At 41.5% G+C, this 13022-nt stretch overlaps 1 protein-coding gene and 1 long non-coding RNA gene across 2 annotated transcripts; one reads left to right on the plus strand and one right to left on the minus strand.

Annotated features, from left to right (window-relative positions):
* Positions 1-5194: 5194 nt before the first annotated feature.
* Positions 5195-6713, minus strand: ier2b (immediate early response 2b). Its single transcript, XM_067496655.1, has one exon. It carries the CDS (start codon positions 6541-6543, stop codon positions 5995-5997), a length of 549 nt encoding a protein of 182 aa, XP_067352756.1. The 5' UTR covers positions 6544-6713; the 3' UTR covers positions 5195-5994.
* A 3696-nt stretch (positions 6714-10409) lies between these two features.
* On the plus strand, positions 10410-12840 carry LOC137124012 (uncharacterized). Its single transcript, XR_010913898.1, has 3 exons — positions 10410-10720; positions 10855-10895; positions 11017-12840. It is a non-coding gene; the product is annotated as an uncharacterized lncRNA (long non-coding RNA).
* Positions 12841-13022: the final 182 nt, after the last annotated feature.

A 13022-nucleotide genomic window follows, 5' to 3' on the forward strand; every position in this document is an offset into this window, starting at 1 on the left:
CTACAGAGGCTTAAAATAAGAATAGCTATGTTTTAATTTGATATTCATTGAGAAAATACAATTATCCGTGGTCTTCTGAGGACATGTAAGGGGACACAAAATCACCACCGGCCATCACTGCACAACACACTCATCCAAACACACACTTTGCTCTTCAGGACACCTCAATGACCTAATGCTTTGTTTAGCCTCCTACCTTGACCTTTAACCCTCAAAAGCCCCAAAAATGGGTTAAAATAGACGGATTGTAATGACATTTTTCCACAAAGCCAAGCAAAAAACAAGCCCACACACACAATCACACTGACACTCATGCGAGGCCAGATGTATTAAAGAGCTCTGTCCTCCTGCAGCTGAGTCTTAAAATAGATTCCACCTGCACATTTCGTCGCCCGCCTCCTTGCATCACGTCCTGTCTCTGCCGCTGCTGCTGTTGCTGGCACCGCCACTGCCAGACACACACACATACATTACACACGCATGTACACATTCTTAGTCATTGACATTCATAGTTAGTCAGTTCTCTGTCAGTCCGTCCCACAGTCAGTGCTGTGAGAGCTGTGAGAGCTGTGAGGTCATGTGCTCTCACACACACACAATTACAGTCAGAGCAACAACACACAACTACTTCCTCATTCATTTCCACAGAATCAAGCAAGTGGTTTTCTGACCAAATTTCAAAAGAACATTGCTTCCTTTTCAGGGAACCACACACACTGACACAGAAGCGCAAACCTCTGCGTGATTTCTGTTGTTTAGTGGAAGCTGAAAGTCATTGTTTCTGGCCATAAGCACTGTGTGAACATTACAAAGGCGAGAGTTTGCTAAAAATAACATTTCTTTTTGGTTTTTTTTCCTTCCAAAAACAAATCACTTACAATGTTTAGCAAAGTGTTAAAGCTTCATTTTTCCAATTACACGACAAAAAACATAGTGTTTGATGTTAAGCAATTCCCCATAACTTCAGCAAAAAAAAAAAGGAGCAATTGAATGTATATTTACTCACACTTTAAAGTTATGTGAGCATTGGGAGTTGGTTAAGTGCAGCCAATTTCCAAGGTGGGAGGGGGAACATTAATCCCCCTCATCACAGCATCCCACTACTTTAAGTCTCTTTAGAGGAGGAGCAGTGAATGTGTCATATGTATGAAATCATATGTAGGTCATGATTTTTCCAATGCTCCCCAAACATTTAGCAGTTTTCTAAGTTCTTTTGAGGGATTTCTTTGTGCCCAAATGAAAACGGCCATAAATAAATGTGCACAAACGTTTCACTCGTCTGCATCACGAGAGAATTTATTGTTACTTAAGCTTTGTTATCTATTAAAGATTAGAGTTGTTGGGGTTGAATACTTATACTAATACTAATCATTTGGAGCGTAAATATGTAATGGAGCCACTGCCACAAAGGAGGTGCACACGATGGCAGACCCCGTATTAGCCCCTGCTCATCTGCACAGGACTCCAATGCTCTGATTGGTCACACGGTTTATTATCTGCTTCCATCACAGGCGGGAGCGCGCCGGTCGATAGATGCATGCATCCTTTATGAAGACATTTCCTGTGCTGTTCTTTTTTTAGCTCCGAGCTGTGAGAGCTCCACGTCACTGCAACTGTCTGGCCTCTGCACTCTGCATCTTAATCAGGCTGCTACATATATGGCCAACACAGCACAGGACTGGACCAGAGGATTCATCATTGCTATTCGATTAGTCGCAGGAAATATTAAAGGGGGGTATTTTAGATCTTTCTTAATTTCAAAACATTGCATGAAAGGTTGTTGAGAGAGCTTCTCCTTTAACCCTACAGTGTATAACAGTGGGGCCAGATGGACCAGCTCCAACATCAAAAGTGTCAAATTGTTACGTCCTTTGTTGCATCCTATTGACGCCACAGCTTCCCTTTGCTGTTCTTACTGGACGCTCCAGGAGCAGCACTATTTGACGCCCTGGGAATAACTGCATGCGGTATTGACGCTATAGCTGCACTTTGGCATCTGTATTTGATTCTCCTGAAGGCGCCGCCTTCTGACGCTACGGAAATGATTTTATATACGCACTAAAAACTGTGTTAGGTTTAAGGAAAACTGTTTCAGCGTGAGGTTATGCACAATAGCTTTGGGTTAACTTACGATATAAATGACATAAAAACTAAATGCTACAGTGTTAACGGCACACACGCGCTTCCTTACTAAAGTGACCATGTGTCGCGGCACACGTGGTCACAATCATGGTTAAAATCATCACTGAAGTCAAAAAAGGCCTGGTTCTTGTTGTATCATCCACCTCCCTGCAAGACTTTTTCACTTTATTTCAGGTATCAAACATTGATACCGTGTGCTGTGAATCATTATGTCTCTTAATTCAACCGATTAGCCAATGAAAAAAAAAAAGGCTGGTGCACAAAACGCAGTCCTGCCATAAAGCTTCATTCTGTTTGAAAATAATAACCATAAACGCTGCCGCAGGTTGCTCAAATGTGCTAGCCCCCACCTACAGGAGACCCTGGTTTTTGACCTTTTTGCTATGAATTTTTAGACACATACAGTTATTATAATTATTTTTATGATTATTTGTTGGTTCTGAAATGATTTGAAACCACGTGTTTTTGGATGTTGATGTATTGAGGAGCTTAGCCCCCATGGCCCCCCCTTAGGGCTGCCCCTGCAATGTGCCAAAACAAGTGAACATAGCCTTCTGACTTACAATTCTGGACATGACAGCAGTAAAACCTGTACTGCAGTGCAGTCACTGACAATCACACAAACACTCCGTGATCTCAAGGACCCTCAGGATTGATTTTGTTCCTTTTGTCATTCATTTTAATAGAATATTTACTTGAGTGGCTGCTTTGGTTGCCAACGCTGCCAAACGCAGAAATAAATGATTAAAACAATTTTTTTTTTTCTTAATCACACCCTCATTTTCCCTGGCAGGAAGATTTGCACCGCTGGCTCCATTAAGGCCGTTTCCTGCACAGCAATAATTGCACACAAGCCTGCAAATTAATATGTCTGTGAGCTTTATATGTCCTAAAAGCATGTGTGTCATACTGCAGTGTACAGGTTGTTCTCTTATTTCGAGCGCTGCGTGGAACATTATGTACCACCTCTGTTGCACTCATCTGTGGAGAACTTGCAGCTTTTAGTCAAAAAGGTGCTGAAGCTCCGCATTGAATCTCTCCTGAGCAGTTGGGTAATAATAATAATATTAATAATATTTAATATGTCGGCTCTTTGATTGTTTCTAATTAATGCCAAAGAATCATGACTGACGCCGATGACTCAGCAGATGAGGGATTTCTACAATTCGAAACTCGCTTTCCCGCCTCCACTCTGATACTCAGATGCTGAGCAATGACAAGCGGGAATGATTCATTTTGACATAATCTGACAACACAATGCTGGTGCTATTATGTATTTTATGTATTGTATCGTATTATTGTATTCTATCACATCTCTCTCCTCATGACCTCTATTTATCCTTTATAGTTATTTCACCAAATTCATTACAATGTGTTTTTGTTTAAAAACAAAAATCAAATACACAAATCATCTGTGCCTGAATAATTATTGCTGCTTAAAGATAAATATAGACATCATTATTAAAGCATACTGTAACCCCCCCTCCCACCAATACTGTAATGACCCACATCCTGAAGCTTGTTTTTATTTCACATTAAGCCAGTGACGCCTGGGGAGCAGATTTGGGTCAAAATGATCAAATTCTGATCCGTTGGGTTTATGTGTTTATTTATATGCTGTGATGGCATCAGCTGCTATATGAAAACAACACGAGTGAAGGACATCCTGATAACAACATGGAGCATTTTATAGCTGTGGTCCTCGACCTGTGAGTAACACGCAAAATTAAAGGGATGCAAATACTAGGAAGTAGTATTTTAATTTGAGCTTTTTTAATTTTGAGACGACGGCCCTTTACTCACTTATTACATAAGAAAGAAATGACCTTTTTGCACCTTTAGCTCAAATGTCACAGCATCATTCACAATAAAAGTCCGAGGCATCACATGTAAAACTATGAAAACAGACCGTGATTCTTTAACTAAAGACCCTTAACTCAAAGTCTACATACGCAGCTGTTTCCACTGATGTATCACACGGTCTTATCAACAGTTGGAGTTTCCTCAGTTATCATAGAGTCCGGTGTGATATCCTACAGCTCAGCACTTATGATTTAATCCAGTATAGGACGTTTGGTTAGTGTTGAAAAGTAACTGGATGCTGGAGTTGGGGTTGTTGTATTTAATCGATTATTTACACTATCTTCACATTTCACACATTTGTGGTTTTCTTCCTCGTAATCATACAAAGTGGGTAAGAAGCAGGAGGTTGTCACGGTCGTAGCTCTTTCGACGCCCACCTCTTCCTGGTGACATCATTCATTTGGTTTAAGGTTTCAGTTGAGCACTGTACCACAGCGTATGTTGTGTTCACACTGAAAAGGGGTTTTAACTGCAGTGCTGACCTCATGCTGTATGAGTTCAACTAAAAGTCCAGTTACTGAAGTCATGAGGGCTCCTTCCTTTTTCTCTACTGTATGAAAAAGGGCTGCTGTTCACGTTATCATCAGTTCTTTATCATCCTGTGAGAATCATCTTCACTATCATAACTCTTAACGGCTTTAAATGCATTAAAGAAGAAGCAAGGCTGATGACAACAGAGAACTAAACACAGATGAAACCCTGAGCAACCTGAACAGTTTCAGGGTGTAGTTTTTGTTCAGTCAGCTGGCAGGAAGCAGATAATGAAGATGCCCTCAGGCTCTAGGCGCTACCTGCTGATCTCTACATTATTCAGCAGTGGAGTTCGGCCTCAGCTGCTGCTGTGATCTTGCATAACTCTTTCATTACCCCCCTTTTTTGGGGGGGGGGGGGGGGGGAGAGTGTCAGGTCATGTTGGGAAGGAAGGATGTGATTCAGTATTCTGTCATAATCCACTTGAACTGGTGCGACTGTGGTGGCTGTGTGGTATGTGTGTTTGCGCGCGCGCGTGTGCGCGCTTTTGTAAGCATGAGATTAGCAGTGGCAGGCCAGACTGGCACGGCCGTGTACCAACCTGTTCCCTCTAATAAAGGATTGACCCGCTGATCTCATATACACCAAAAGCCCTTTAGTTTGGACACAAGATGTGAGCAGGAAAACCTTCAGAACAAAGAGACTATTACACCTGAGAGCCGTTACAACATGTTTATTACAGCTATTCACACAATTAATCCAACCATATGAACAAAACAGCAGCTTAGAATGAGAGGTAATGTTCATTTTCCACAGGTCCAACATGAATAAGAACATTTCAGTGATTTGAAAACACAGAAATTTAAGCTTAAACAGCTTCCAACGTCATGTGGACAGCCTGTGTTTTTTTTAGCACCATGTGAACACAACATGTAGGACAGTCCCCAGGCAGTAGTATTGATTAATCATAGTCCACAGCAGCAGTGTGTGTGTGTGTCCTCATTCAGTGTTTGAGTCTGATATCCCCGGTCTAAAGGCAGGAAATTCCCTGAAGTCCCTCTGTGTGCGCTGCTCTGTGGTTTACCACCTCACTTCTTCTCTGACTGACTCACATCACTCTCCGCTGATTCACACACTCACGCGCTTTGAGTCAGCAGAAGTCGCTTGTTTAGACTTACTGAACTGAAGGTGAATCACCATCAGTTCCCTGATGGTTCAACCAGTTCCCCTTCAAGTTTCTTCCTCAAACTTGGCGGCCTGTGGCTCCTTTGGCCCAGCTCTTGGTTTTCCTTCTCCTTCTGCGCACGTTGCTCGCTGTGCGGGCTTTACCAGCCCGGCAGGCACAGTCGGGCCGACGGGAGAGTTCGCACTAGGGCGTCGGTAAATCCCTCTGTCCCGGGCCGACGATGTAGGTCACCTCGTTAGTGCAAAGGCATCGATCCGCCCTCGTAGAAGCGAGGAGCTGAGAATCACTCCAATCCAAAGTCTCTTTGGAGGCTGTTTTCTCCCTCCATCTGTTCAGAAGGCAGGTATGACCCGATTTAGAGACAAAGCGGTCAGGGACTCGCCGGCCCCAGCGCGACAGCCGCCAAGCGAGACCGCATACCTCTCCTCCCCGGGCTCCAGCCTCGCCCTCTTGCTGGGAAGGAAGTCAGGCGCCGCCGACGCTTTGCCCGGACGTTTCCTGGACCGCCTCGTCGGGCTCAAGTTCTCTTTGTCCTCTGTGATTTCACTATCACACTCTTCCTCCGCGCGGTCCGCCACTGCTCGGGGGGCCACGGGGGAGTTCTGTTCAGACTGGGGTTCAGGCTGTGGCTTGGTTTGTTCCCCGCAGCTGGCGCTGGTGTCCATTGGCTCCTCTTGGGTGGACTGCGCGTCGCTCGGCACCTCACTCTCCCGGGAGGAGTGATAGATGTCCCGGGCAGACCTCATGACCAGGGAGACCAGAAGGCTCCGGTGAAGTCTCAGTCCCCCTCTCTGGGTCCTGGAAGCGTAGAGCTTGCTTATCGACACAGCCAAGATCCGCCTGGCTTCGGCGTTCACTTCCATTGCTGATGTGGCACTCATTGTTTTTATGCGTAATTACGCGCGGTTGTTTCGGCACTTCCACCAAAGGTTTAACAAGCGGCCGAGCTTTATCTGTTTCGAGGCTTCAGTTACGAGTTAGTAATCTGTCTCAGCCCGGACTTTAGCCGCTCATCAGTTGTTGTTCTCAGTGAAATGAGAGCGTGTGAGTAGCAGGGTGGCGTTTTATTTCCTCTTTGACGTAGTGTGGACTTCGTTCCTCAGTGGCAAACAGGCGCCGCCCACACCTGCTGTAACTGCTGCACACACACACACGTTTGACTGTCTATCTGTGTGAGGACACTCATTGACATAACTCATTCCCTATAGTCTGTGACCCAAACCTTTATCTTCACACAAATCCCGACTTTTTATTCGAAGCCCTAAAACAGTGTTCAGAAAGTGAAGAGCGCTCGAAAATCAGTCTCATTCCCAAAGTATTAGTCTTAAACACACACACACACAAACACACACACACACACCATCTGTTCTGCCAACTATTTTTCTCACAGTTGTTGTCTTATTTATGTCTTTGCTTCTGCTGTGAGTTATTTCTCAGCTCTTTAGCACAATAGATGATTATGAAATATATATATATATATATATATATATATATATATATATATATATATATATATATTAGGCTTTTTATAGTTTTCTTATAGTTTAAATACTAAGGACGGTTCTTTTAGTGTATTGCTTAAATACTTTTTTAAAAAACCTCTCATCTCATACATTTACTGCACATATCTCCATTAAGGGAAATAATAAAATCAAGATTATTATACAGTAGTTTTGTATTAATAAAATAAGTGACAAATAGATTCTATAACTAATTTAAAGCTGAGATTGCAAAATAAAATGTATAACAATCTAGTGCTTTAGAATTATAGGATTATAAAAAAGATTATAGAAAACACGGTTCTGTAATACTTTGTATGGTAGGATACCGTTTTTTTGTTTCGAGGCAAAATAGTATTTTTCATAAAAGCATGTTTATTACTAGCTGGGAAATAACGTCAATTTAAAGCAAATGTACAGTATTGGGGGAGGGGTGTGGATGATCTGCTGCTCACTGTTTGAGGAAGTGTTTAAATGGAAAGCACTGAAGCTCATGATTAAACACAACATAAGAGAATCTAAACGAGCAGGATCCCAGCGCACACTGAGATGATTGATGGGTAAAAACCCAAACCAACAGTTCGAAGAATTTACGTGGGAGAACGAAACGTGTCAGCAGCCTCTCGGGAGTTTCTGCTCTCTCTCTCCCTCTCTCTGTGTCTCTCTCTCTCTCACACACACACACAAACACAAACACACTACGTCACTCATCGCACTCTTAGCCACCATATATGGCTCATCCGGTAGTAAAGCCCCGTGGGGAGGCGCACAGTGGAAAAGCCATGACGCGACCGCGCAACCGCAGCGCTTCCTCCTCCCCTCCCCCATCGATCCTCTCTCCTCCCTCTCTTTGTACCTGGGCACCAGCGGTGATGCCGTCATCTTTGCACCATATATGGAGTGTCACCGGTGTAAATCGGTTTTCTAAGCAGCTGCACGTCTGAGGTCAAACCTAAACTCCAGGCGGCTGTCAGCCCGGAGCACGGTGACGATGCGTTTAAGTGCCGTTGGAACATATATCTTTAGGTTGAAGAAAGTTGCAAACTGTGCAGCCAAAACACATAAATCATGATCACATTTAACCAAGAATGCAGAATGGTAGGCTCACAATTGCACCACTGATTTAGCACATTTTTGCACCATAGTCTACTGTAAAAATAACTTTAATTCATTCGACTATTTGTTGCTAGTGATGAGGAGAATGCTTATAAATGCTTGTGCATTCAACGTAAAAAAAACTCCACAATTAGGCTAAAAGAGGCTTTTATTTAGTATTTTTTATTTGCCCTGTTGTCAGTAGCATCTCTGGTGGGCATTTCGTTCTGCTGCATGCCCACAGCAAATTGTCCGTCCTGGAGATCAAAATGATATTCGGTAAAAATATATAAATAAATGAAACAATAGAAAAGTGACAGAAACTGGATTTTTTTCCCCCTTAAAAGTTCAGAAATGCATGATTCTGAGGTGTAATTGGTATGTGAAAATACATTTCTGCTATTAAAGCAATTTAGCCATTTTGATTTTGAGCACTTTCTTTTTTTTTGTTTTTTTACACCCACATGACTGACTCTGCTGGTCATCACTCGGCATAATTACTCACTGCACTCATTATCAGTAACACTGGCAATCACCGCCTCGAGCTGTCTGCTGCTGTAACAACACACACGTTGTAACCATGGAAACCTTTCCCATCACTACTTTTCCCTTCCACATGACTTGAACATGGCAAGAGAAACACAAACAGTGTAATGAAATCCAAATGTCCAAAATGTGCATTATACTTGTGGAAATTATATCAAGATGTTACAGTTCATGTGATGACGAGAGGCCACTTTGATATGTGAAGAAATCTCACTTATAATGAAGGCTATTGTTGAGCACAAATACTCTGCCCCCCCAGAAGTGTTTAAACAAATAAGTATCTTCTTACTGCATCTAAGAATTCCTTAAAAATACCATTGTAGGAAGGTAGTTTTACACCCGTAATCGCACAAAAACATGTGGAGCTGTGACAAAGATTTTGCTGAAAAAGCTCAAACTGTGCAACACACACTGCCTGAAAGACTATAGAAGAGAGTTTCTGCTCAACCCCACTGACAGTCCGGACGCACTCATTAAATTTGGTATTAAAGGACAAACTGTGATCCATTAACTGGTCTGTTGTTGCTGGTGTGTACTGCATTTTGAAATCAAACTAGGTCAGAGATTGCAGTCGAAGTGCATGATTGCTGCCTTGTTGTATAAGCTGAGCGGTTCTACGCAAAGTAAACAGCCAAACATGACTTCACTGTAGGTCTGCCCCCAATTGGTCGCTATGGTGACTGACTGTGTTGCATGTATGTATGCGTGTGTGTGTCTGTGTGTGTGTGTGTGTGAGAGAGAGCTTTATACTAGCTGTGCCTGAGGCCAAATGGGCGTTGAAGTATGTGTAGACTGGAGGGTGGGGCCTGCTTTTTCACTGTACAGCATTTCTCTCTTATAGCGCAAACATTGGTTGTTAGGACCGGGAAATGACCTGGTTGCCAAAATATGACATTTACCGGCAGACAGCGTGGAAACGGTTGCCACAAATAACATTACATAATGGTAACAAAGATCAATTTTACTATCAACTTCTGTCACTTAGTTGAAAGGGAACTTGCTCATTAATTTGATTCCTGAATCACAAATCACATCTTTCTTTTTTTTTTTGTAATGGTTTTTTTAATGTACAATGTGCATTTACAGTTTTGGCCTTTGGCTTCTATTGATTTCCAGAAGGTTACCGGTTCAATGCCCCAGACCAGCAGGCCTGAATTTGGTCAAAAAGCAGCTGCTTGCATCTCAACCAGTAGAGCTGCTCTCTGACTCAAGAAAGAACTTAAAGGAAATGTTAAATGTTAATGAAATGTTGCCTTAAAAGAGTAAAAGAGGCCCAAGACTCTTAATTCATTTTAAACTGTCTTTAAAAGGTTTACGAAGACAGTCAATTGAGTGTAGGCTGGTGGTTACAGTGGTTGATGTTGTGGTTTTCTGTTTTATCCTGTCACCATTCGATCACTTAATGTCATAACATCTCTTCTCGAAAAGCAGTTTTTAAATGACTGTGAACGGCAGTGCGACAAATAGTTAAGTCAATCAATTTTTCCAGCAGCAGGTTGTGTTAGTGACACCCAAAGATGTAAGTAGGTCGTCCTTACAAGGAGCACTTGAAAACAACATAAGGGAATTGGTGTGGATGTCTATTTTTAGACTTAGCACTTCTCTGTTTCCTCATGCTTGTTGACTCCAGACCAGTTTCTTTTGTTATGCTAGAGTCACTTCAGACTTTGTTGTGTTCCAGCACAGATTTCCCTGCTACACTGTGTTTAAAAATGACTCAGACTTTCCACTGAGGCAGAGCTGCCTTCAGCTGAGCTGGACGGCAGATGAGCAGCAGAGCTACATCAAGTCATGCAGCCAGTGGAAAATGATAACAATCTATATTTGAGTTACCCGAATATTTTCTCACATCTAGTGCACATCTGCCTTTTGGAAAACTGAAAAGAAACTGTCTGTAGAAACTGTAGCATGCTTGGAGGTAAAATGAAGAATTTTAATTGTGTGTTCTCAGATTACAGTTTGTTTGATTTTACAATGAATATTTCACCGTTTTTCTTGCTCAGGCTCAAAAATGAATTGCTCAATTTTACTTTCTTTGTCTATCTGATATAGGTGGAAATACCCCACACTGGACTAAAACACAAAGTAAAGAAGTAAGTTGAAAGAATTCCAAACCACAAATGTATAATCCATACTTCAAAACCGTGTAACCCATTCACCACACCACAGACGATAGGCATCCCAAATATTTAAGTATTTATTGGTATCAAACAGGATCGTTGCTGAGAAGATTTGGCGAGGAGTATACTGAAAGAAAGTGGAAACAAGCTGTGGAATGTAAACTTCATCCAGGTTGAGGATTTTGTGACGTACTGTATGTCATCAATTGTATTGTTGCCCGTGTCTCCTATTACTGGTGCACTGTAAATCATTTGGAGTTTGTTCTTGCCTGCTGCTGCCTTGGAAACACAATTTCACTTGGGTTTAAGTGAAGTTTCAATTTCTAAGTTTTAAAAATGTCCAACTCAGTTAACTGAACTTGTAAAACAAAGCTCATTTAACTCAAGACATTAAGTGGATTTCATTGTTTTGTCACATAGTGACACGGTCAGTCAAAAGATATATTCTTTCTTCTTAAATGTTGTAGTTTAAGCAGTCACTTCCTGCTGCAGCTACTAAAATCATTTTGCACCTGATCAATATAGAGATGACATCTAAAATTCCTCCCGGTTTCAATCACAGTTTTTCTGTGTGTAGGGACTGAATTATAATGAAGAGAAACAATTGAATATCTTTTTAAGGACATACAAAACGTTTTCTTCAAACTACAAAACGTAAGAGTCTGAAGAGACCAAAACATGCATGTTAGGAAGTCTGCTTGCTTTGTTTCTGTAAAACTTAATGTATTGAATTGAGTAAACTCTCACAGGTTCTTTCATTCAACTCATCATTTCAAATTAAAATTCAGATCAACTCGTGCTCGTAAGATGTAAAGTGGTCTGAAAATTAGAGCAAGAAATGTACAAAATGTGCATATTATTCAGTTAACTAAAAAAGATTGGTTGCTTAAACTAAATTCCTGTTTGATGATTTACAATGATGTCAGGACACAGGACTAAATGCCAAATTTAGACATGCAGAAACCTGACTGTTACTCCTCATCACCAGAGGTAAAGTCTGTCAGAGCACAGCAAGGGCATAACATTATTATGATCAAGAATATATTTCCCCAAATACCCACATGTATGTATATAATGTCTAAGTCTCAACCTTCTGTCTAAGTAAAGACAGTAACAACTGAAATATAAAAGTTTTAACATGATTGGTTCATTTAGGTCTTTTAAATGTTTAAATTTGTTCTAGTCAAAGTGCTGCATAAAAACTGAGAGAGGAAACGTGGGGCTTTCAGGCCCACCTCAACAAATGATCTAAAGGCAAAACCTTCCAGCAAATACAACCAACTCTGTGATGAAGGCTCCTTCAGAATTGAATGTCTGACTCTTTCAGAGCTCTCTCTCTCTCTTGTGTCACACATAATGTTTATTACTGTGGCTGTAAATTTTCACAGGACACGGTGGGAGGAAGTATAGCGAATGAGGAGTAGTGGGGAGGAAACAGGATGAAGACAGGAAGGAAGGAGGTGGACAGGATGGGGTGGGATTGAAAACAAAACCCACAGGAATGGAGGCAAATGGGTGGAACGGAAGGAGAGATTCATGGGAGTTTGTAGTAGAGGAACTGCTGACTATGCTTTTTTGTCAGCAGCACTCTACATTGATCTACACTGTCCATTCTCAGTGGTCACTAATTCATTTTTAATGAGAGCTTTTTTGTCGTCCACGGGATTCACCAAGCCGTCACATTTCCATTTTCTTTATTTAACTGACTGATTAAAGTAGAGAAAACTACCAAATGTTTAAACTGAGAAATCTGGAGTAACTTTAGTGTTCGCTTATTTTATTTGACTTTAATGTCCACAGCAAATTAAATATAACCTATGATAATTAAACAAAACTGGCCATTGTGATCCATTTTTTCACATGCTTTCACTGGAAGTAAAGGGTGACAGAAAAATGTATTTGAAAATGAATCTGGAGACAATAGGAGGCTTCTGAATCAGTCAAATAAAGACAATATCTTCTCAAAACAGAATTCCTAGTGCAGAGAGAGGGTGTGAAACACAGATTCAGTCTCACTGTATACAAAGAATCATTGTAAGAATAGATTATTGTTGATGGAAACAAGAGTTTGCTCAGATTTCTGCGTGCTCATTTTCCATT

This window comes from Channa argus, chromosome 3 (genome assembly GCF_033026475.1).
Source record: "Channa argus isolate prfri chromosome 3, Channa argus male v1.0, whole genome shotgun sequence".
NCBI classification, from domain to species: domain Eukaryota; kingdom Metazoa; phylum Chordata; class Actinopteri; order Anabantiformes; family Channidae; genus Channa; species Channa argus.

What these genes read in the sequence shown, in the direction of transcription:
- ier2b (XM_067496655.1), bottom strand. Translation starts at nt 6,543, where the DNA reads ATGAGTGCCACATCAGCAATGGAAGTGAACGCCGAAGCCAGGCGGATC.